Raw genomic sequence first — 25,225 nt, forward strand, 5'->3', positions numbered from 1 at the left:
CCTGGGAATCAGTCTACACAGAATAGTGCATATGTTTCAGTTTAAAGAGTAAAGAAACTAGAAGAGCATTAGGGCTTAAGAGCCCTTCTCTCAGCGTTGACAGCTGGTATGGATGGACCTTCATAAGACTGAAAAGATAACAATGAACAATAAGTTAGTCAAAGAATCGTAAAAATAATAAGTTTTCAAGAAACATGTGTAAATCATCTAGTCAGTATTACTCTCCACTCAAAGCAGATCCAACTTAAAAGCTAGCTTAGACCCTCATCCAGTTAAGTTTTGAAAATCTCCAATGACTTTATTTCTTTTGTACATCCTAGTTCTGTTCCCTTTTAGCTTTCATTTTGAATGGACCATGAACATGAAATGTAAGGGCTGTAACCTAGTCTGAAATAAAGCACAAAAAATCACTCTTAATCCCATTAAAAGAAACCCATGAGTTTAACAGAACATCATTAAAATTCATAGGTGCATAATGTAAAATATATATAATATCATGTTTGTAAACACAAGTAATTCTCATCAAATTGCACATGGTATATCTAAACTATTGATGAGGGAATATAAGGGATAGCAAAAGAAACTCATCATGTAGTGGCCATCTCATTCTGTCACAGTCCGTGAGGATTCTGATTCTGTTTCGATAGGACAAGGGGTAATGGTTTTAAACTGAAAGAGGGTAGATTCAAACTAGATATAAGCAAGATTATTTTCACAATGAGGGTGGTGAAACACTGGAAGAGGTTGTCCAGAGAGGTGGTAGATGCCCTGTCCCTGGAAACATTTAAGGACAAGTTGGACAAAACTCTAAGCAACCTGATCTAGTTGAAGATGTCCCTGCTTATTGCAGGGGGGGTTGGATTAGATGACCTTAGAAGACCACTTTTGACCCAAACTCTTCTATGATTCTATGTAAATGAAGCTGTCATTCCTAAGGATTCCTAAGTGAAAAATGACAGGAAGTAATAAAATGTGCTTTAAAAAATGTTGGAATACCATCAAATTACCAATTCAAGGAGAGTAGTTATTTACAATTAATCAAATTATTATGTTTTAGATTTCTAATGTTTTCTGTATGAGTCCCTTGAGGTGTAAGTAGTGGTTGCACATACTATAGATACTGTTCCAAATGTGGCCCGCTGCAAAACTGAATTATCATTTATGGTAGATGCCAACATTTTTGATACATCTTCTTGTTCTGAAAAGGAATTTTAAGTCAATATGTAGAAGTGATTAGGTAATAGATATTCAGAAAAATTTATGGTTGGAAAAAAATTAAAATGTTTCATCCTAATAGTTTGGGGCTTTTACCTGAGCTATATTTTGCAGCTTCCCATTTTAAATTCCTGGCACATAAATTTTCAGTAACTCTAGTGGAGTGCAAGTTAATTCTTGAGGCAGGCATGCTATTCTGTTCTGCTGCTCCATATAAGTACTGAGATTATTTTTTTTTGCAAGTATTTGTAAAAAAAGACAATATGAGGGTAGAAATATGAAAAAATAAAATCCTTATGTTTGACTTATACAGACACATTACACATTATTCTTTTGGTTTAGATTTTTCATTGTGCAGTCTTGGTAAACAAAGAGACAGCGTAGTGCCTTCCGAATCAATATGTCAAGTCATTTAGGGTATATCTTAGGATAACATCTGTTCCTTGCACTATCTTCACCCGAAACTGCTTCTGTATGGTTTAATTTATGATTGAAAGCAGTATTCTATGTGAATGAAAATCATGTCTTTGAGGTTTGAGGTACTAATTTTTCTTAACTTCTTAAAGCATGACCTGTGGCAAACACTAAAAATATTAGAACTATTAAAAAAATTAATAAACATATTTTAAAATAAGAACCAAAATAAAGCACAGAGTCCCTTCCTTTATTGTGCACTGACTGTAGACTTTAGAGGAATTCAAAACCTGCTTGCATGCTTTTCACATCAGAAACAATTCCTTTCAGGGAGCTGTTTCATCTTTTCTCTAAAAATGTGGATTTTATTTGTCAATGACAAAAGCTTGGTAACTGGAAAGATTCAACAGAAAGAGGTTTGTGGTTTCCATGGATCTTCTGCGTAAATGCTTTTCGATTTTAAATGGCCCTGTGGGTTTGTGACTGAATGCTTCTCGTAGACCAAGAAGATTTAATAATCAAAATGGTATTATTTTTATTTAGTGTGTGGTTTCTTCATGTCTTAAACAAGACTGTTTGTTCTCTCACTTTGCCTGAGGATACATCTTGCTCTAGCTCTGTGATTAGATTTTAGATACATGCAGTTGAAAATAAACCCAATTACCTAAGTAGATGGAAGGTAGAAGTAAATTGTGATTAGCGCATAATTGTAAAACCAGAGATGTAGAAGCCTGAAACACTATCTCTGTTTAATTTTGGGGATGTAGCACCTAATCCTTAACAGTACTTTAAAGATGGGGGGTTATTGCCTTTTTGGGAACATCCTCAGAAACACTAAGAATGCTTTAATACCTTAAAGTTTTAATATTTAAAAGCCAATAGAGCTACTTCCATATGTTATCCATACACAGACAGTATAAAAATATCTTCCGTGTTGTGGGTGGGTATTATTCAAGTGTATGCATAAAAGGGAAAGAGATGAAATTTACCATTGTTCTGTAAACCTCATAAGAAAGCACTTTATAAGGACATATGAATATATTAAATATGAATCTATTAATTATTAAGAATATGTATGTTACACGGTGGCCAGAACATGTATAATTTTAAAGTATTCTGAGAGTACTCTGTATAACAGTGCCCACCCAATCACTGTTATGTGACAGAAACCAGCTGATGCATTCAGCAGTTTTGCATACAATTATGTGCGAAGCTGTAATTTTCATTTTCATTGAAGAAAAGCAATTTTTTTTTGGCAGTAATGGCAGATTTCATGGGGCAACGTTAAATTTCCTAAACACATTATTTTAATGGCCTGTATCAATCAAACAGGCTTTATAAGATGCTTGAAATGTTTCAGGGCCAGCAAAAAAGATAAAAATGCTTTTTAGCTTGTTGGAGCTGTGCTTTCTTCCTACTGTTTTCTCTCTGTAAGTAGTAATACTAACATTTATCATTCAAGAATCAGTAAACTGAAGTAAAAATTGCGGTATTAGTGTAAAAAAAACAGGACGCTTTTTGAAAACAGTGAATTTAAAATTCCTGTATGTCTGCTAGTTTTTGGACCATTAAAGTTTATATTTTTCACATTTTGCCTATAATTATCTGTAACAGGAAAACAGAAATTCATTCTTATTTATATTATAATCTCCTTAAAGAAACAGTTTGTTTAAGTATGTGACTATCGTTGAGACTTTCCGTGTCTAATAACGTGGCGAGTCAACCTGAGATGGATAGAAGTCATTAGGTGCCCGTAAGTTTCACACGACTAGGGGGGCAGGTGAATAACAAAGATAAATATCTCAACATAAGGGAAGGCTGAAATGATAGAGAGGTGGCATAACTATGGGAAAGATCTCAAGAGGACCCTATACCTTTTCATACACCAAAGATAATTGTAAGACAAAATCTGTAGGACCTCACATTTCAGTTGTTTCTGTGCCCACATAAAAGTTCAGTAGAGAAAGGTGAGATTCTTTATGACCTGATCTCTGGAACAGGGGCTTAATATTGCATCAAAAGACACAAGGCTTGCAAAACAAATGTGCAAATTAACAATGCCGGTTTTGTGGAAATTCACATCTCTTGAGTATTTCTTGAATTTTTCTCTTCCTTCTAAACGATTTCAGTTCCCTCTGGCACTAGGGGCAAAGATCTTGCCCTTCATATAAGATCATTGATCTGTATAAGAGAAAAAGGAAAAGAAGATATGAGTTTAGGAGAAGAGAATTAACGTGTCCTCCCTAGAGATATTTCCCAGGAGTTCCTGTATTCTCTTTTCATTATCTGTTTGCACACATCTGTCATAAATGCTCAGCTGCGCAAACCTAAGAACAAGCGACCTGGGTCTACCAGTCATGTCCCTATCTTCATGACATCGGCTGTTTGGTCCTGAATATCTTCTGAATCATTCTGTGCTTGTACAGCAAAAGACCAGAAAATAAAACTTATTCTTTAGAAAATGGACAGTTTCACATAATACCTCTGCAACTCATTCAATCAAAATTATTCAGCTCTAACTTGGCAATATAGCTCAGAATAAAAAATAAGGTCTCAGAATATCTCTTTTTAATACAACAAATACTTTTCATACCTAAACCCAAAAATTTACCAAGCAGGGAATAAATAACCTCTGAATAAACTCTCCAGAAGTTCTACTCCTGTGAAAGTTGAAAATAGTGTATTTTCAGGTGATGTTAAAATTACAAAACAAGGACTTGACTGGTCCATTTGCTTTTTCTTCCGCAGTAGTTCTTAAAAATTTCATTCCTCTTGACAAAAAAAAAAAAAACAACAACATTGCCTACAAAGCAAGTATGTGTCAAACTCAACAATGCACAAAACACAGGAGGATTCAGGGGGTTGTGCTGGTGACTGCCATAATAAAATATGGGATTGACATAAATTCCTTTTTTAAAATATGATTTCAAAGTTTAGTCATAGGAGAACATAGACCAGAACCCCCTGTCAGTGACTTTCACAGCTGATCCAAATTAAAATATATTTCCTCCTGCTAGTCTTTCATTTGGTTCCTTGGCAGGCCTAATGAAATATTACATCAAGTAAAACCAAAGAAATCCATATTTTCTATTTAAAATTCAAGGTGAATCTACTGACAGTCATAAAACATTTATACTAATATAATGTGAATTGAGTATTAAATATGTGACAATATAAGGGTACAGCAAGTATTCTTACTATCTTTGCATGCTTTACTTTTCATTTCACTTTCATATTATATAAAATGGCATTGTCACATATAGGCTGTTATCAGAATTTCTTGTCTTGATGAGGGTTGATAGGTTAATGGTTCTTTTCTCCCCTTTAAAAGGCAGAAGGACACCCTGATGGTAATTGACTTTCCAAAGGTGTACTGTGATGCTCGGTGAAGCAGTTGTGTTTGATTCAGTAGGCTGGAACTGCAAAATAATTTCAGCTAACAGTTCCATGCCAGAGTAGTCAAATGCCTGGAAAAATGAGGTAGCAATGAATTGCTCCGAACAAGAGTATCAGCCATTTTACTACTAGAAATTAACTGTGGAAACAGAATTGAAAGGCCTGTTGTGTTTCCTAGGGATAAAATGATTGTGCAGATAGAAAATACTCAACACATGAGTATTATTTATCCTCCTATTATTTCTCTTCAAGCATTAACATAAACAGTTTTCCCTCTATGAGCTCCATGCTCTTTTTAAACTTTTTAAGACATAGATTCTTTAAGAAATACTAATATTTTCTTTCTCATCAACATGCTGCTTAATATTTTACTTCTTTCCTTCAGAAGTACATTGAGCACGAATACCTCCTTACCCTGAATTACGTTATATATTCATTATGCCTGAGGAGTGGTAGAAGTCAATAGTACTCAACTGCAGCATGGAATGCACTGTAAGAATCATCTCTCTCTTTGATTTCCAACAGCCCCCAAGGCATTGTCCTATAAAAAAGAAAAAAAAAAAAAAGAGGCAAGGTCCCTCTAGCTTCTTGGATACAATGTCTTTTCACGTTGGTCTAGCTCACCAAGAGACAATACAGTTATCTCTATGTAAATGAAAACCTTGAAAACCTTCTCTTTCTTCTGAATTTTCTCTAAAGATTTTTTTTGAGTTCTCAAATTCTTTTTTTATTTTTTGGGTATATACATTTTTGTTTCTCTGTCGTCTCTGCTGCCTCAGACTGTCTTACAGGGTCATGGTACAGCAAATTGCAACTGTACTGCCAGCCTGTAAATTCTTTTTCATTTGCAAAATACTGAAGTAGACATAATGGCTACACTAGATGTGAAGGATGTTAACCAAGTTGACTAGAAATAGCTTCAGCACATCCTCTTGACACATCCACTTGCAGGGCCTAAACTCTTACACTACCTAGCTGGCAGTGCACGAGGCATCATTTGACGTAGGCAGAAAGAAAGAGAAGCTCAGTATGAATATCTAGTGCAGTGGGCTCACGTGAGAGGGAAGTGTTTTTGAAGCTGTTCGATAGCTGAGGTTTCATATCTTCTGACACTGACTAACATTCCTCCCGCTTTATTGTCCAGGTCCCCATATCATGAGTCTCTAAGGGCAGATACAGCAAAGTATTTAAACTCCTACCTCGTGGCCAATTTTAATAAAAAATTGTTATTTTGTCAAATGGAGGCCTGGACATGTTAAGTTGAGCAAACAAATCTGCAGTGATTTTCTTAATAGTTTTGTCATTCATCTCTGTGTTTTAGTCTCTGCCTCTAAATGGAGATTATACACATTCTCACAAGGACATTATGAAGATGACTTAATGTTTGTGAAGCTCTTTATTTGCAATAAGATCTGGAAAGAAGGAGTATATATATAAATGAAGGGATATATATAAAAATGTCCAGTGATCTTTGTTCCTTCTGTGCTGAATGAATGAAATGTTTTATAGGAAAAAAATGGACTGTAAACAGGCAGTTAAAAAGAATAACAATATTGCCACATAAAGGTGCTAAATAGAGCTTTCACACAACTCTTAATTCTGCTATTATTTATCTTCTAGAGGTTGACTTGCGATATTAAAGTTTATTGTAGCATTATTAGTAGATTGTGAGAGGGTTTTTTTAGTGTATTCTCCATGTTTATATTCTACTTTGCAGACGGGGAAAAAGGGCTTAAGAAACATAGGCTATTTCTCTTCAGCAAGGCCATGAAGCAAAACTAACACAGTATTTGTAAATATGTTAATAAGTCAAGACTTTCTGGGAACAGGATTCAAAATAACTTTTTTTTTTAAATGAAAAGTATATTTTCAAAATCCTATCATTTCTACAGAGTCTTTTTTTTTATTTTATCAAAATTCCCAGGAAAAAGGACCATGAAATTATGTGATACATGAAAAATTCAGGAAGAATAATTTGAAAATCAGGCTCATAAATTCAGCTTTCTACAGAGCAGCTACTTATCTGTCTGCCTGCCTGCCGGGTACTTGAACTGTGGCATCTGGTTAGCTCCGAAGTTAATGACCATTTTCTATATGGATTACTTTCACAAAGATGTTAAAATCTAATCCCAGCTCAAGGAAAAATAAAGGGGAAAGTCATCTTGCTGTGGCTCCTCTTTATTTTCATGTTTATTTTGCAAGTGGCTAATAGATTGACATCTCTTCCTCTATGAACTGTACCCTGGAAGTAAGTAGAGCTAAATAGATAAATCTTTTTTTTTGTACTGAGGAAAAAGGAAAAAAATAATGTTTCGCTGGTATCTTTATATATCTAACGTGTACCTTTCTAGACTTGTGCATACAGAGAGGAATACTTTTAAATGTACATACATTTTAATCGAGTCATGTCTGCAATAAAGACTGTTTGAAGCTATTAAATCACTTCCTCATACATGGCCATTCTGCCAACCTCTGCACAAAAAAAACCTTAAAGTCAGTCTTGCATTATAGCCACAAAGCCAAGGTCTGCTCCCTTTTGGAAGAATTCATTCCAGAGTCAAGGTTCTTAATCTGGAAACAAGTTTGGGCTAGAGAATAGCCAGACATTCAGGCAAGAAATTCATCACTGGGTAGAACTCTCCTTTTACTTGCTGACTTACTGAGTAATATTTATGGAAATCAACTTAGAAGAATATACTGTATGTTAAGTTAGCAGAATGGATGCTGCCTGCAGGCTATTGCAGTCATTCTTGATGACATTATCCTGTTTCTATCAGATTGCCTATGTAGCTCCTAGTATTTTGTGGTAGGGTTCGCCTTACAAGAGGAGTTCTTGCTGAAAGGAAGCTGGAAAACAGTAAGCCATGATGTCAACAGAGGGACATCACCTCAAGCTGTGTCTGCTGCTCTGTTGGGGGTTTTTTGTGTTTATGTCAGTGCATGTGACAAAAAATTTTGTACTTACTGGTCTCAGGCAGCTGCAGCAGGAACTCGGGGGTTCCCTCTAATGTTCAATGAGTATGATTCCTCCCCCCACAAACTACTGCACATCATTTCGGCGTGTCTGCATAGCCTGATTTTCAGGCCGTAGGTGTTGCCTACGCTGCAGCTAAGAGGTGCGAGTGCAGCATGCTGAGACTTACCAGGCTAGCTTTAATCTAATTAGCTTGGATAACAATATTAGTAAAGACGTGATAGAATGAGCTTCAGTAAATAAATGTATTCTGATGTGAAAGCCTGCTAGCAATCATCAGGACATCCCTGGGTGGCCAGCAACAACAATGTACGAATTTTAAAAACTCTTCCCAAGGGCTATTGAAACAACAGCTTGGCAATTGCTTCAAAGCCCCAAATCATCCCACAGATAGTTTACAGTTTTCCCTGTAAAACAATTTTAAAATATTGTATAAATTAACTGCTTGTCAAGATCAAATTTTAGCTGGAAAAAAAGTTTTAATTTCCTCCCTGTGGCTTCCCAGTCTTTAAAGATTTGCATGCATGGCTATCTTGACTCCAACCAAACCCTCTGTGCTCGCTGGCTTCATCAGAACAGTCACATCTGTCAGAGCAGGGTTCTTCTGTCTTCTTAATGCTGCCTAGAGTTGCATTGTTGGTAGCCTGAGTATCATCGTTTGCATTCTTGAATGGTAGAAGAGTAACTCAAGTAGATGAAACTGGCTCCGGGTCCTGAGTTACTGCATGGTTGTGGAGAGGAGACAGCCCACTGGCTTGATGAGAAAAGTTAGAAAACTACTTCAGAAGTAGAAAAGGTAATAGGAAGACAAAAGCTGGTTACTGAACCAAAGTATATAGACCTTTAAAACCAAAAGGTCGTCATGAGACAAAGTAGTGAATGTAAGTCAGGCAAACAGTGTAAGAAAAGGTTGATCATTATTTTCAAAATAAGAAAATATACTGGGGGGGGGAGGTGGAGGTGGTTGAAAGGCATGTACTTGCTCAATCTGCAAGGTTCATCCTTCCAGTACTGCTTTGTTCTATTGTTCTGTGAATGAGTATTACTGGAAGTTGGCTGCAGCAGCAAAAGCAACAGAACCCAGCATCTATCCAGTTACAACCCTTGGTACCACTTTAACTGCTCTGGACAGTCTGCCCTGCGTACAAGCCCAGGCAGCACTATATGAAGTAGCAGCGGATGTTGGTATTAGGGCTGCACAGGGAACAGCACACACAGACTCCTCCTCCACAAGTCAGGCTTTGAGGGAGTAACAGGCAGTCAGTCACTGGCAAGGCTTAGTGAATACTGGGAGGGAACCACCCTAACCAGGGGATCCTTCAGATAAGATTATATTCGTCTTGCTCCTGCTTAAACTCACAAAGAGGCAATTGTGTTTCTTGGGCTTGGAGACAAAGTCCTGGATGCTATGATTTGTGAAGTCCCTTCATTTACAGTAACAGAGAAGTGCCTTGCGTTTAAACATAGGAAGGAAATTAAGAAGTCTCGTTCTGAAACAGATTTTCTGCATGACCTTGAACACTTAATCTCTCCTTGCTTGTTTTCTCATCTGTATGACAGGGATAGTAATGTTTATCAACCACACAGGGGGCTGTAAGACTAAATTAATTAATGTTATAAAGCACTTTGATTCTCTTACATAAAAGGTCTTCTAGAAGTATGAAGGATATCTATTTATTATCTGCATTTTCTTCACTTTTTATTCATGCCCTATCAATTCTACTTCAGCGTTTTCTTCAAAATTATTTGTCCTAATCATCTCATCTAGGTGAAAAAGAAGAAATTGACAAAAACTTATGATTGCATAGAGACTAATGTTTGGAAACACTAATCTTAATTTCTTTATTTTAAGTGTACTGCCTCACAACTAGCATATATATGGATCTTCTTGAACAATGTTTCTTCTCCTTGGTGACTTCCCAGTGTGGTCTTTTCATCTTTATATGCTGTTTAAGGTGTCCATGAGCTCACACAAGTGGGCAAGAGTATGAAATCCTACTGTTACAATTTAACTTCCATTTCTTTGATTGTATTTTCTCTTCATTCTACTTCAATCCTATTCCTCTCTTGCTGTCTTTTCTTCTATTTGGCAGACTTTTTTTCCCTTCACCCTTCAAGAATCTCAAATCCACCAATGACCAATCATTTGTATACACTGTCACTTCTATTTGCTGTTTTACTTTTTTTTTTCAATGAGACAAGGCAGGCAGTGTGCTGTGCTGGATATCAGTACAGTGCACCTCGGGTACACTGAAACCATTTGACTTCACCTTATGTCATTTCTAGAATGTATTTTCTTTCTCTTAGCAATGAGCAGGACTGGAATTTGGCTCGATTTTGCCACATTTCTGAAGCACTGTGTAGCTAAGTGCTTCCAGAACATCTGATGCTACTGTTGTAGTGTTCAGCAGCCTGCTGAAAGTGTGAGATATGAATTAGATTATCTAACACCCAAATACTGGCTTGTCTGAGATGTTAGATAAGGATATGATTTAAATGTATGTATCCAATCTGTAAAAAGTGGCAACACTGCAAAAAAATGAAATTGTAGGTTGCTTTGTAGGTAAATTCTATGGTGTAATCACTTCAGATGAGTTTGAAGTGCAGTTTCTTATACTTGCTTCTGTATTCCTATTTTTCTGCTCCTTACTATTTCATAGATAATTTGGGATTAACTTTTCTATGCCTCATTGCTTACCCTAGTCATTTCCTGAATTTCAAAAATGTCATTGAACATGTCTTTGTTAAAAATAATAATAAGCTATTAAGCTACCTTATTCAACATGCTCAAGTCAAAAGATATGTACAATCATTAAACTGCAGTGAATGAATGGATTTTGTAAGGAGGCAGCTTGTTCATTGGAATTTGTTGAGCTCTACAGAATAAGCCAAGTTTGAAGAAAAAAATACATACTTAATGACTTTGAAGTTATAAAATCTGAAGGGTTTTTTTTATGAATGTGGAAGATGATTTTCTCTGCTCTGTTTACAGCCTAGACCATTAGGAAAAAGACTGGCTGTAAATGTTAACATAAAATTTTCTAAGGCCTGACTTCTAATTCTGCTTCAGAAGGAGGTGGGGAAAGGAGGTTAAGAAATTATTAAATTAATTCTGGGTTTGATTTAAATGCTGATTTATTTAATCTTACTACAACTGTTTCTGTAAAAATCCTGCCTTGCAAAGGCTGTGAAATTTCCCAGTATTTATAACACATAGAAAACTAGTGGCCAGATTCTGGTTGCAATGTGTCCCACAGGTTACCAAGTTCCTCTTAGTCGTGATGGACAACATAATAGCAGTGAGTGGAAGTGTCTGTATCCCTGCATACTGTTTCCTGCACCAGAGGAGTGGCCTGAAGAGAAACTAATTTTGTCTACTGACAGAAGAGCATTGGTTAAACCAGGAAATGAGTCAGGATGTTCAGAGAATCAGCTGAGCTTCTAGGTGCGGTTGAACATTTTCCCCTTTGTCACTGAGCAGCATTCCTTCCAGCTGTAGCCTCACATGCACAGGGATGGTGCTCTCCACCTCAGAGACCGCAGCAGTGGAAGTGCTGTCCTCCATACATAATTTTGTGTTTTGCTTATATAAATGGAAAATGTGACGATGGTTTATTTTGCTGAATTTGGACATAGGAATGCAGGATGCCAACTTCAGTGAGACATCCCCTAGGACTTTAATGTAGCCTCATGATCATACATTTTGAATGACTGCTGCTTCCAAGTAGTTCGATGGCATTTAACCAGTTAAAGGGGTGTGAAACTATGTGCTTTCAGTCTTGGAATACAAGTCTTTACAGAAAGATTAACGCTAACCTTAACACTCTTCTTGGATATTTATGAGATCATGCTGAAGTCTTAGAGGCCCTCACATTTTAATGCATTTGCAAGGCTGTGTATTGAGTGAGTGAAGAAAAGTGTGGTATATGCAAAGGGATGTTTAATCCTCCTGATTTCTCCAGGTTGCTGCTCTGTGCAGAAGAAAAACATTTTGCCAAGTGGACTGTCCCTTTTTTCTTTGCCAAACTGAACTTCATTTCTTTTGTCATCCAGGAGTTAGGAAAATGTTTCTGTGATTTCCCTGAATTTCCCTGGGAACATTTTCAGGTTAAAGTGAATACAGCTGCTTCGTCTGAATATTTTTAATTTATAATGCTTACATATTTAATAACTATTAAATACAAATATCTAGGGGAGTGGAATAACTTTATTTGGGATGTAGGTTCTTTCATTAGACAAAGTTTTGTTCTTCATGGGACTGCGATAGCAACTACATTTACGAAAGACTTAAGTCAAGAGATTGCTAAAAGTGGGTCCATATAAACATTAAATATTAAGCTGTTTGCTTCATAAAGTACAGTGTTTATTGTGACAATATTTCATTCTTTGCTTTTCTGGTTTTAAGGACATGTTTAATGTTTCAGCAATATTGTATACTGAAGATATTTTGAGAAGGTAAAATTATTTAAAAAGCAGTATTCGACTACAAGTAAGGCAAATTAAAATATCAGTTATTATCTCTCAACAGATTTTACCTGATTAGTGGTGGAGTTCCTTTTATTATATGTGGGATTACAGCAGCAACCAATATCAATAATTATGGGATTGAAGGCAATGCACCATAGTAAGTATAAACCATTATCATAAAACTTTTAAGGAAAACATACTCTCTTTCTTATGCTGATAAATGTAACTGACTTAATAAAGGGTACAGACATGCCATTTGGGATGACATTTATTATGAAATTTTATTAAATAATAGCTATGAAAGAGCAATGTCTTAATCTGGGGCTTGCTGCTTCACCTCTACTAATTCAACTCCATTACGGTCAATAGAATCACTTTTCATTTACAGAATTACTCTTCATTTACATCTGAATGGGTGGAAAGGACTTTAAAAATACCTAATGGATAGCATATTTAATGGAGCTACTAATTAATTAAATACTTTCAGTTCATTATCTACCTTGAATTTATATCCTTCAGGTGACTTATTTAAAGTAATTTACAAATAATTATGTGAAAAAGGAGAGTAAAAATCCCTCCTCCCCTTCCTCCACACCCACACCTCCCTTAAAAACCAATTATTTTGGATTTTAGCCACCTAGAAACGTTCCAGTCACAATGTCTTGCAATCCTGACATAGCCCTCTGGTGTACTAGCGTGTTAGTGTTCAGTATACCTCCACGAGCTGTCCAGGCATCACATTGTTATTAATTCTTGGCACGAAACATGAGATATCAATAAAGTACAGTAAGTCTTTCCATAGAAGTGTAACAGAAAATGAATCAGACTGCAAAGTTAAATACATTCTGTGTAAATGATCAGCATGGCAATGACTGGCACACTAATGGATATATTAGTGCTCTGCCAGCCATAGTCCTCCAGAGGACGTCACTCTCAGTAACTTCTTTGGGCATCTATTGTAATACATTTGAAACTAGTTATGTTCTGGGTAAGAAAAGTGGAAACAAAAGAGGATGGTTTGTAAGTGAGCATTTGGCTCCTTAAAGGCATTTTTATAGGTAATTGAAATTAAAATTCTGGTAATAAATTAGTACATACCGTGGCTAACTGTTTGCTCTGCCTAGGGCCTAACTCATATTCATCTATTTATTCAAAGTTATCCAATTAGACAATCACTTATAATCAACAGTATATTAAAAGACTCAATTATTTATGTTCATAAATGTGAGACATTTTTCATTTTGGCACAGTTACGGAGGTTATACTTCTTTAATCATGTTAATCATAGCCAATCAATACCTGGTACCACCACCTGTACAAAAAGCAAGGCGCAGGTGAGAGATGGTTATAAGACTGGGTAAAAAGACAGCTTCTAATTCAACAACAGCAGAGTGAGTTATATGCCTTATTCATTTTTAATAGTATTAGTACTGTAAATGTAGATGCACAAACTTGAAATTTTTTTAAGGAACTGATTTTTTAAGTGATCCAAAATGAGATTCCACTTGAAATAAGTGCATCCCAAGAGACTGTTCCACCAGGGAGCATACCATTCTCCACTTTGCATCAAATATGCAGCATTCAAATGTACTTCAAGTATTCATGTAGCTTTGTGCTCTCTGCTTATCTAATTAAACATAGGTGGTAACTTACGTATCTTTTCACAGATATCTTTCGGGGAATCTTTTCATGTGCATGTCTGACAGCAAAATATATACTCCTTGGAGTGTGTCTCAGTTCATTAATAAATGTGTGCAAGTTTTTGTTTAAGGTTCAGATTTTAAAAATTTAAAGAAGTTATTCTGCAGTTTCTTGCGATAAATACCCAGTGGGGCTGCCTCTTTTTAGCTGAGAGGTTCTCAGCCTCGGAGAACAATTCTATCTGCCCTTTTTATAGTAAGTGGTAGACGATTCCTGGCTTGGCAAGAATGTGATATCGGAGAAGGTTCTTCGCTGTATTGGAGGGACTGCAACCAATCACACATGCCTAAATGAGTATGAAGTGTCACACAGTGTCACTTTTAAAGCTGGAATGGATCATGACAGATCACCTGGTCTGTCTTTCTGACCCAGTGGGAAAGTAGCTATATCCAAACCATTCCTGACAGTAAGTGCTTTAAATGCTCTGATAATGGATAGACCACACTTTATTCCAACAGCTTATTATCCTAGTTGACCTAACAGCTAGCAAACTTTTTGAAAAATCTAATTTAAATCTTTTTTGCTGCAGTTTAAGCCGATTACTTCTTGTCCTAGTCCAACAGATAAGGAAAGTAACTTATTCCTCTTTCCAGAAATCCATTCAATAGAGTATAAGAACCTAATAATGTCTGTACTAGCTTATACCGCCAGCTCAGTTCCCTGTCTGTAACCGTGGCTAAAAGCAGATCATAGAGAAGAGTAAAAACTAGGCAAATACTCCTTCTGCCCCGACCCAAGCTCTCCCACTTTCCATCTGGGATTTCATTAGCCTGAATTGTTTTCTTCCTCCATGTTTATTTGATTAGATCATTCATCCTCAGGACAGTCCTGTTAGACTGCTACTAAATTATGCAGCTGACTGAGGCTTACTCAGCTCGTACTGGCCTGTGAACTACTTTAAGCTGCTCTAAAACAGTTACGGTTATATTATTTAAAGCCTAGCAAATAATGCTCCAGATCCACGCTGCAATAATATTATGCTACCAGTGTATCACAAAGAGACCATCAATTTCCTTAATTTTTCTGAGGACATTCAAAGTGATGTAAATTAACTCCCAGGAATTTCAGAAACAGTGGAGAATTCAGAAATGGCATACATCTTTTGGGTCTGCTCACTGTAGAAATTGGTGACTGTTCAACGGGAAGTCTTTTTTCAGCCTCTCTTATTACTCAGGCTGTTCTCTACCTTGGCAACGTGAAAATTTTGTAAAAACAATCTTCAGGCTTAAGAGTTTGTATCAATGTTCATTGATACAAACCATTGAAATCTGTACATTTCTATTGCTCACACAGATTGTATAAACTATGCCTCATTTGCTTTTTAATCAAAGTATTAGCGCTGACATTTTCAATAGTAGAAAAACGGGTTGACATAAATGGTCTTATACTTCACTGCAATTCTAGATTCTAAACTGGCCTACATTTCTTGGAAATTTTCAGCTTTAAACTGTAAATTATACTAGACATTTTATTATTCTGTTAAAAAATACGAAAGTGATGCCTCAGCTTAATTGATATTAAAGACACACTCCCTTTCTCCACAACGACCCTATCTGAACTTCTGAGACACTGTTGGGTCACACAAGTTGGTCAGAAAGCCCAGTTTCACATCAGTTGGTTGCCATCTCATCTAATGCGGGCTATAAAATGTTCTTGACTCTCTTTTTTTGTTGTTTTCAGTTGCTGGATGGCATGGGAGCCCAGCCTCGGTGCTTTTTATGGGCCAGTAGCATTCATTGTGCTTGTCACCTGTGTTTACTTTCTTTGCACATACGTGCAACTGAAGCGCCATCCTGAACGCAAGTATGAGCTAAAGGAAAAGACAGAAGATCCGCAGAGGATGCCAAGTACTGAGGTGGGCCATGCTCATATTACAGACTCTGTGTCCGTTCCCCAGGCAACCTGCTCTATGATTACTTCTTCCTTATTGGAAAATGAGCATTCATTTAAGGCTCAGCTTCGAGCCGCAGCATTCACTTTGTTCCTGTTTACTGCCACTTGGACCTTTGGAGCCCTTGCAGTATCCCAAGGTCATTTCTTGGATATGATATTTAGCTGTCTTTACGGAGCCTTCTGTGTGACCTTGGGGCTTTTCATCCTGATCCATCACTGTGCAAAGCGAGATGATGTGTGGCATTGCTGGTGGTCCTGTTGCCCATCTAGAAGAAACACCTATTCTGTCCAAGTTAATGTGCGCCCAAAGGTTAACGTCAATGGTGACACTCAAGTTCATGCACCTTGTCTTCAGGAATCCCCGTGTCCCAACAAATCGGCTGTGTTTAATCATCCAGCGGCTAGCCACTGCAAACTTACTAACCTACAAGCCGTTCAAAATCATGTTAACTGCCTTTCGCCTGTGACACCGTGTTGTGCAAAAATGCACTGTGATCAGCTACTTGATGATGAAGCTCACATTCATGTCCACAACGAGGGAAGCTTCAGACCCAATATGCACATTCATAGATGTCTGAAAAGCAGAACTAAGCCACGTTATTTCAGTCGGCACAGGTCTGCAGGTGAAAGAGAATACGCCTATCACATTCCTTCAAGTATCGATGGCAGCATCCACAGCTCACATACAGACAGTCCCCACAGTACGCATGATAGCCAGTCAGGTCACAGACGGGCCTGCTGCTCAAAAAGTGATCCATATCCTACTGTCAACCAGCCTGAGAGTAGCGACGCAAGTACTGTAATATATAGTTGTGCTAAAATGCCAGAAAGTGACACTGTGCACCATCCAGCTCATTTTGAAATGCACCCACGGACACAGTCATTGCCGTTTAATACGACGAATCACAACGGAATTCTCAAGGGAAACATGCATGAAGCCATGATATACAGCTCAGATAGTACAGGAAATATCAAAACTGGCCCTTGGAAAAATGAAACTACTGTGTAGTTCATGGGCCATCATGATGTGTTTTTTCCCCTAAACCATCGTTAGCTTTGTTTTTATTCCAAACTAAATAAGATGACATATTTGTGTAGCTCAACCGTAAATTGTACAGCTTTGCCATCTTTATTTCCATTTTCTTAAGAAGAGTCTAAAAGAGAGAGATAGCGACAGTTTTAAAGTGAAGTTATTTTTAAAAGAAAGTTATAAAATTATTCTGAAAGGTAATTAGAAAATGAAGTCTAGACAATTGAATATGAGAGGCAATATCCTTTTGTTACACAGAACAACATTTCTTTAGAAATACATCATTTCATTCATTGTTTTCATTTTTGTTGTGTGGTAACTTCAGACACTTTTTATAAACATATCAGCATCTTAAACTCTTACTTATTTATTTTTGTAGCAAAATATTAGTACTGTGCCATGGATTTTAATCAGAAGTGACTATGGTAGAAATGATAAACAGGATTTTATAAAATTACAGCTTTTTAGATCTACAAAAGTGATACTGCCTCTAAAGATCTTCTGTAGCATATGGCCTGTAAAGTCGTGTAATGTACAGTCTCTGTTCTGTCCTTTTTCTTGTTGGAGAGAAGTGCTAGGTAATGTCTCTGTTACATCTATGGTGCTGTATTGGTTGTATTTTGCATGACATATGTCAGGATATACCATTTGCTGTTTTCTAGTGTTACATGTGTTAAAAAAAGAGCAAAAAAAAAAAGTGTTGTACAAGGCTGTGAAAAACCCTATTGATATTAATCTAGAGCATTATAAATCTACAGAAAAAAAATCACTCTGCACTAGTTTAAGTGGCACAATCCTTTGTATAAGGTTATATGATAGCTTTGATAAGGGTCCACTCTAATGTCTTTACAGAGCATGCACTACTCATCGTATGTGACACTGTGCGGTGTAATAGCAATTGTCTCAACAAGTTTTACACTTCTTTGTAAAGTATGCCTTTTGAACAAATCTGTAAGCTGTTTCACAAAAACCTTTCCACATCTGTTAAGGTAGAGCAGTTTTATCATTAACTCTTTGAGGACTACAGTTATTTTCTTAAAATAGCTTATTCTAGTTCAGAGACACTGTATATATGATATTGTCTATTTAGTTACATGATCAATGTAGTCCAGAGTTGTCAGGAAAGAGAAAGTTCAGTCATTTTCCAAAACCACACCTTCTTAGAGTCCATCTAGTAATTTCACCACTTGCTTTCTGAAAACTCGTTTCCTCCCCTAGCAAATTTCAGATCGTCCTCATCCTTTAATGCAAATGTGACCTTCAGAGAAGTTCTTTATGTTCATGATTTCTGCTGAATTGTAGGGCACTCCAGGATCAGTACCATTCTCTGTTAACAAGGCTCTTGGCAAGAAATTTTTTCATGTTTCCGTGAACATCTGGACACAAAGCATCAACTCACAGTACAGAACTGCATCATAATTATGCCTATATGAAATAAAACTGCTTTTTTCAAATAGGAAGGGTGAAGAATAATAATGAATCGCAGAAAGTGAATAGGAGCATAGAGCTGAGATGAAAATGTCTACAGTGGAAAGTGAGCAGTGCATCTATAAATAAGAGAAAAAGCACAATTCTGTATGGCCACATGAGAAAGTTTGCTGTCATGTCTTAACGCAGCCTTATGTAATTGCTACATTGCTGCAGAGAGGAAGTAGGAAATTCATCAGGAAATGTAGGAAAGATCATCAGTCTGCGATTTTCTGTGTATATGTTGCAGAAATCTTCACATACTTCAACCCACTGTTTTTCTGTTGTTAGCAGTTTATTAGCCTCTACCTTTTTTTTAATATGTAGGAATACATTTGCTAATAGTGTACATAAAGATGACAGTTATAATTGTTAGAATGTTATAAAAACATGTAAGTCAGATGAATGTGTTCTGCAGTGTTGCAGGTGGGAATTAGTACTCAAAGGGTTAATGCTCAGTATCTGAGTGCAAGAAATCTTGTTTTTCTGTATTTTTGTAAATTTGAAATATATATTGTAAAATCCAGCGGTGCAATGTATCCATCTCAGATTGTGTATTTTTAAAGGTGAGCAAGAAGAATGCACTAGGTGGTTGTCAAGTTTTAAGCCAATATACAACAGTTTCATGACTGCTTCTTTAGCTAATACGAAAAAAAATCCACGCCTGAGCTTTATTATGTATATGCTGTATATGCTTGAACTGTCTCTAAACTAAAATACAGTATTTTTCTTTGTTTGCATAATGAAATATTTTCTGTTTAATAATTATTTTTTTTTACTATCACTTTTAGTCATTCCACATAGACAGTGAGCCCTAAACAAGCATAGACATAATGTGAAATACCACTTCTCTGTGTCTCAGCACTATGTATATGTATATTCTGTAATAGCAAAATCCTAGGAGGCCTGTAGACCATTATGCAAAATATTCCACACACACAGCCAAGTGAAGTACTCACTCTGCAAGAACCCACTTGGTGAGCTGCTTTATTCAGCTTGTGTTTTAATCACCTCTGTTATTTTGTCTGAGAGGCTAGTTCCATCTTCATTAAGGCTTACAAAGAAGTAAATAGGTGCTGCTTTCCACAGAATATCTTATGTGATAAAACTCTCTGGAATTTAAACGTAAAATATTAAAACACTTTTCTTATTGTGTTAAAAATTAATCTAGTGGATATTTCCGGGCTAATTTGGAAGAGATGTGTTATGCAATAATCTGTTTGCATATTATTTTTTCAGAAAATATACAGTATAACTACAGAGTAGGAGAACATGATATTAAATAAATATAAAAATGTTTTGTAACATCAAATTTGACCAAAATGCTTTTTGTGCTTTTGATTTTTTTTTTCTCCTTAAGATAAATGAGATAATTTCAATGCTTTGGGAGTCCGGCTTTGTTTTATTGTGGGGTTTTGGTCAATTATAGTCAGTGAAGCATTACTACTTTACCTGATTTTCTTTCCTATAAAAATAAAGTCAATGAAATAACTGGAGTATAAAAGATGTATTGTCCTAGTAAATTCCTCATGGACATAGAATTGTAACATGCTTCAAAGTCATCATTAGTTTTGGTGATTCATTGATGACATAAAAATGACTGAACAGATTTTTACAGTTCACTTTTTGCCCGAGATCAAGCAAGAGAAATATAATCCAAAAAAGATAATTTTTGGAGAACGATGCAATCAACAGAAATCTGAAGGGTGCTTATTACAGTACTGCCAGGACAAAAATATGCTGTGATGCTGTAGTGTTCTTCTCCACATACAGAAGTTCCAGTTTTCATGACCAAATTTCAGATCTAAGTGACTCAGTTTTAAGACCGTTTACAAGAAGAATTCCTACCCAGCCTTATATAAAGAATTTTGGGTTTAAAATAAAGCATACATTTTTGCACATTATGCCTGATCATATGTGTTGTTCCCAGGAAGTCTGTTGGTTGTGTCTGCACTAACACGACTGTGAGCAGTTGCTGTCGGTGACCATAAACACATGTTCTCCTTCACCACACAGCTGCCTGCCAGCTGCCCTTTGGGCACCCTATCCAGATGTTAATGCACCGAGGGAGCTTCCACTGCAGCCCTAAAGCATTTTTGCTGTCTAAACCAAAAGCAAAGTCTGTGCTTAAAGCAAAGTCAAGGCCACCTTTGACAGACAACGCAGGCAATTGGGCAGCCTTCACTTGAACACTAAGGGCTGAAGGCGGATAAACCTAATGGAAGTGGCTTTAAGCAGTGCAACTCCTCCTCCTTCCAGCTCTCTGCCTAAACTACCTGCCTAGTAGGTCTGCTGCCTCCAGACGTCTGCCAAATCCAGGCAAATCCAGGCAAAATTAGCTTACCTAAATTTCCTGGTTGTGCTGTTTCACTCTCATTTCAGCTAATGAATTCAATTATCAGAAAAGCCCAATTTGGAGGAAACCTTTTCGGATGCTCTTTCACAAAGCTGCTTCAGGTTCATCATGTGTGGGGACATGGGTCTAAGTGTCCTGGAAGCCACGAAGATCTGAAATTGCTCTTGCACAGACACTAGTAAGGCTTACAAAGCTGACTGTGACTCCACTAATTTGGAGGTAGCTTCTGCTGTAAATTATATGGCCTTTTACAATGAAGAGATTTTCTGACAGATGAGGTGCGTCCATTTGAATATTTTGGAAAATGAAAGCTGTCATCAGAATCAGGCCAGTAACCTTTTTAACACAGAATCTTTTTTGCATGGACATGGAAAAAAAGGAAGGTGGGTACAGTTCTCTGTAAAAGAGACCACCTGTACTCTCACTGAGATGTTGTTGCCTGTGACAAAAATGACAGGCCGATGAAGCCATTAGCAGGTCAGCAGCTTCCTTACCAGAATATAAATTCAAATTCCTGTACCAGCATCCTACAGTTCAGAAAGAAGCTGCAGGAGGCAGCTGGATCAATCAGAATCCATCAGCTGGGTTTGAAGGTTGGCTGGCTGACTTCAGTCAAGCAATTTCCGTAGTAAGTTGCTGCTCGAGGCAGCTTTTACTTGCTTAGTTAACTCTACGGAGAAAGGAGCTTTTGCTTTGGTTGTTTGTTTTCTTTTGCTTTGCCCAGCTGGCCATTTTTTAATTAGCAATTGAATTGCTAAGAAAACTTATTCTATGGATCACCTTGACTATATAAGCCATGGAGGTTTGTTTCCTGTTACTATGTCTGCGAAGGTGCAAATGAATCCCTATTCCCTTATCCTACCCGCCTTTTACTTGAGCTTTTGAGGAGGTGACAAGCATCAGTGAATTCAGGGCAGTATTATAGAGCTCACTTCTCTGCAAAGAGAGTTGAAATTTGGTTTGCAAGCGCTAGAGCAGCTCAACCTCAGACAGATATCCTGCCTTAAGGTTAGGCAGCTGACCATGCCGGAGGGGTAAGGGGGTTTTTTGTAAACATGGTGTCTGTATACCCCACAGGTGCTACTGTCTCTTTACATTTTGATCTGTTTGAATTCCGTAGTGCCTTGCAGTCTGAACAACAAAATGACTGACTGTTCCCGTCAGCCTGTCACTCCGCTCCAGCTGTTCCCCTTAACCTGCAGCGCACTGTCAAGCGAGGTTGTCCAGCACAGTCAGTGTTTTCATTCATTCCTTTATTTGCTTCCCAGGGACTCAATAACACCCGAGGAAGGCAGCAGAAGGAGCTTATTTGGGGGGTTAGGTGGAAACTCCGGGAGAAGAGTAAGCGATAAAAAAATGATTGGGGTTTTTACATTATTCATATTCTTCTCACAGTACTTTCTTTTGTTAGCCCATTTGTTACTGAGGTGTAAGCAGTTACAGTCACTTATTCCCTGATTCTTTCCATTGTAAGACCTTGTTCTCTACTAATTAGAACATAGCCGAAAGTTACCCATTGAGCTTGATTTATACCCTCAGCAGTTACTGCCCTCAGATGGATGATTTTAAAGAGTTTGGCTGAAACAGCTGCAATGTTTTCAGCAAAGAGGCTTGAGGAAAGTATGTTTGTCCACAGTAACACCTTTTGGTGATTTTTTAATAGTTCTGTCTTCAAGGCACAGTATTTGAAGGCTTGGGGAAAGACGACTATTCGAAAAAGAGATAAAGGCACTTTTTGCTGTTTCTAGAAAGTTAATGATTCAGTACAGATGTCAATTTTAGCCACTAAAAATATCCTGATATACTACTGTGAAAAGCCTCCCCTCTTCTGAGGACATGTATGCCTTGACTGGGGCTACACTCACTGCTTCTGTGGCTGCAAACTACAGCGGCTCTAAAGGACCTGCCCTATAAATCATTGACTTCAGCTGCCCTCAGCTAGGGTTAGGATGGAAAGCAGAGAGCATTGATTCTCCTCTGTCAAGCTCTCCAGCTTGCCTCCCCCTCATAGACACCATGATGGAATGGAGGAGGGAACTATCTGATTTGTATGAGGGGCTAGAGGAAACAAAAAATAAGAGATTGAGCTTTTAGCTGTGGATCAAGTTGAATGGACCAAGCTGACCAGAAGGAGAGAGGCTGGTATGAGTAGGAAGCTGCAACAAGCTGGCTTGGGGATTGGTTGGAAGCTGGGAGGGAAATGGGGGTAACAAAATTGAAAAGAGGAATTGGGAGGTTGGGAAGAAACTGAGACCAAATTGGTAATGGGGGAGAGGGGGAGTCGGGTGAAACAACTATGTCTGTGGGTGTTTCCAGGTTGGGTATGTAACCTGAGCTTTGTGATGTGTGTCCCTGCCCATGGCACAGGGTTGGAACTAGATGATCTTTAAGGACCCTCCCAACCGAAAATATTCTATGACTCCATGATTCCTCTGCAGTCAGTAAATACCTGAAAACCTACTAGCAAAATGCCTATCGCTTATAATATTGGTCCTCACAGAAAATGACAGTGTATTAGTGCTGTCAGCTATTCCATTAACATAAGTGTTAGAGATCTGTGTAATGAATCACAGATGCTTAAAGCTGATGATTAATGAGCTACTTCCTGTGCCATGTGATAAAATTTCTGTATTTTTAATGTCCTCTTTCAAAATCCAGGAACTATCAGAAAAAAGACAACTAATTTCAAAGAGTACTAGTGAAGCTGAAAGTCAAACACACCAAACTGAGGCTCTGTTAGAATTAAGGCTGCCTTTGGAACTTCCATTTACAGCTTTGGTCTGTCTTTTGATGTTGTTTTTAACTGTTTGAATGAATGCTGCTTTCTAACACCTTGGCTTTGCTGCACGTTTAGTGTTCCTTAAATGTGTATTATTGTGTACATCCAGAGTTAAGCTAGTCATTTCACTGTAAGCTTTCTTTTCCATCTCTTTTTCATGGTGGGTTTTTTTTCTGGAACTTTTAAAGAAAGTCTTCTCAGAAGAATTTTGAGGTTGAAGGCTTCTAATAACACAGATGCTGCGTTTCTGCCCCTCACTGTGCTGAGTGCTAGAAAGGAAGAGGTGGCTTGAAAGACTTTCCTTTGAGCTTCTCCTTATTTGGGGTGCTTTTCCAGAGTATTAGAGTAGCTGTAGAATTGTTCCAGGTGTTGTCATCACTATGAGGACATAGGAGTGTTAGGAGAAGGAGCAGGCTGAAGCCAGGAAGTCCCTGCCCTGGCTCTCTGCAGCTGTATTGCAGCCTGTAGGAAGCCTCTACCTTAACTGTGATAGCTCACGTTGACACATGGGCTGCCACTAAGTCCCATCTTCCCTGCAATCCAGCCTATTCCGGAAAGCCTCCTACGGGGAAGATACCTGGGGCTGCTGAGAAGGGCATCGTACACCCAGTCCCTCCAAACTGTAGGACGTGATAGCTTTGGCCGATGAGGGAGGGACATACTTTTGTCTCTGGCACTGCCCAGTGGGCTCCTGGAGCCAAGAGCTGGCTAACATTATGCACCGGGAGAGAGTTTCAATGCAAATGGGAGGTTTAGCCTCTGTCACTATGCAAAGGCCATTCTGCTGTGAGCTCCAGGAAGGTCCCTTCCCTTCAAAAACTCACACTTCATTGCTAACCCTGAACCCATTGCCCAGGCCAGAAGCTGGAAAGCCCCAGTCCCCTTGACAAGAAGGCACAAGAATGTGACATCAGCAGGGAGAGCTGGTTCCTCTCTGTCTTACGTAAAACCTATTGAAACCTTCCCTGTGTTTGTATATGAGAAAAAAGCAGGGAGGAGAGAGTTAAAAGACCAGCTAATCTCTTCTGGGATAGTAAGGGGAATAGTTTAAGTGCTGCAAAAGCCAAAACAAACCTCCAGCCGTTCCAAGTTAGTACAGAAGCCTTAATTCTAGCATTACAACAGTGTTGTGTTCCACCTGACAGCACAGCACAAGCAACGTGACATACAGTCAAGGGCTATAGTACATTGAAAGTAACTCCACTTCACCCGCACTGCTGTTCCCCTGGGTGAAAATAAGCTGTACACAGTTGTACTGTGGAAATATTTTCCGCATCCTATGATACACTGGTGGACCGTTTTAGACGAAGGATCCATTTAGTGTGGACATGCACTTAAAATGTTTTTGTAATATTAAAGTGAAAAGAGGGAAAGTTAATTTTTGTCTTTTTTTTTTTTAATTACACAAAAAGCTAATCATCGGTATTACACTGAGATGTTATTTTTCTTCAGAATGTAGCTAACACAGAGCCAGACAGCTTCATAACAGAGTACTGCACTAAGAGCAAAAAGTAACCATGGGAAATGGTGGGG

General features: G+C 37.8%; 1 protein-coding gene across 1 annotated transcript; it reads left to right on the forward strand.

The window, feature by feature from the left end:
- Window positions 1-12,527: 12,527 nt before the first annotated feature.
- On the forward strand, window positions 12,528-17,069 carry GPR123 (G protein-coupled receptor 123; the record flags this gene model as incomplete). The annotated part of the gene is made up of 2 exons (XM_009888780.1): window positions 12,528-12,623; window positions 15,848-17,069. Coding segments are annotated over 2 exons (1,318 nt in total), but the record flags the coding sequence as incomplete, so codon positions are not given.
- Window positions 17,070-25,225: the final 8,156 nt, after the last annotated feature.

Source organism: Charadrius vociferus, unplaced genomic scaffold (genome assembly GCF_000708025.1).
Source record: "Charadrius vociferus isolate BGI_N301 unplaced genomic scaffold, ASM70802v2 scaffold436, whole genome shotgun sequence".
NCBI lineage: Eukaryota > Metazoa > Chordata > Aves > Charadriiformes > Charadriidae > Charadrius > Charadrius vociferus.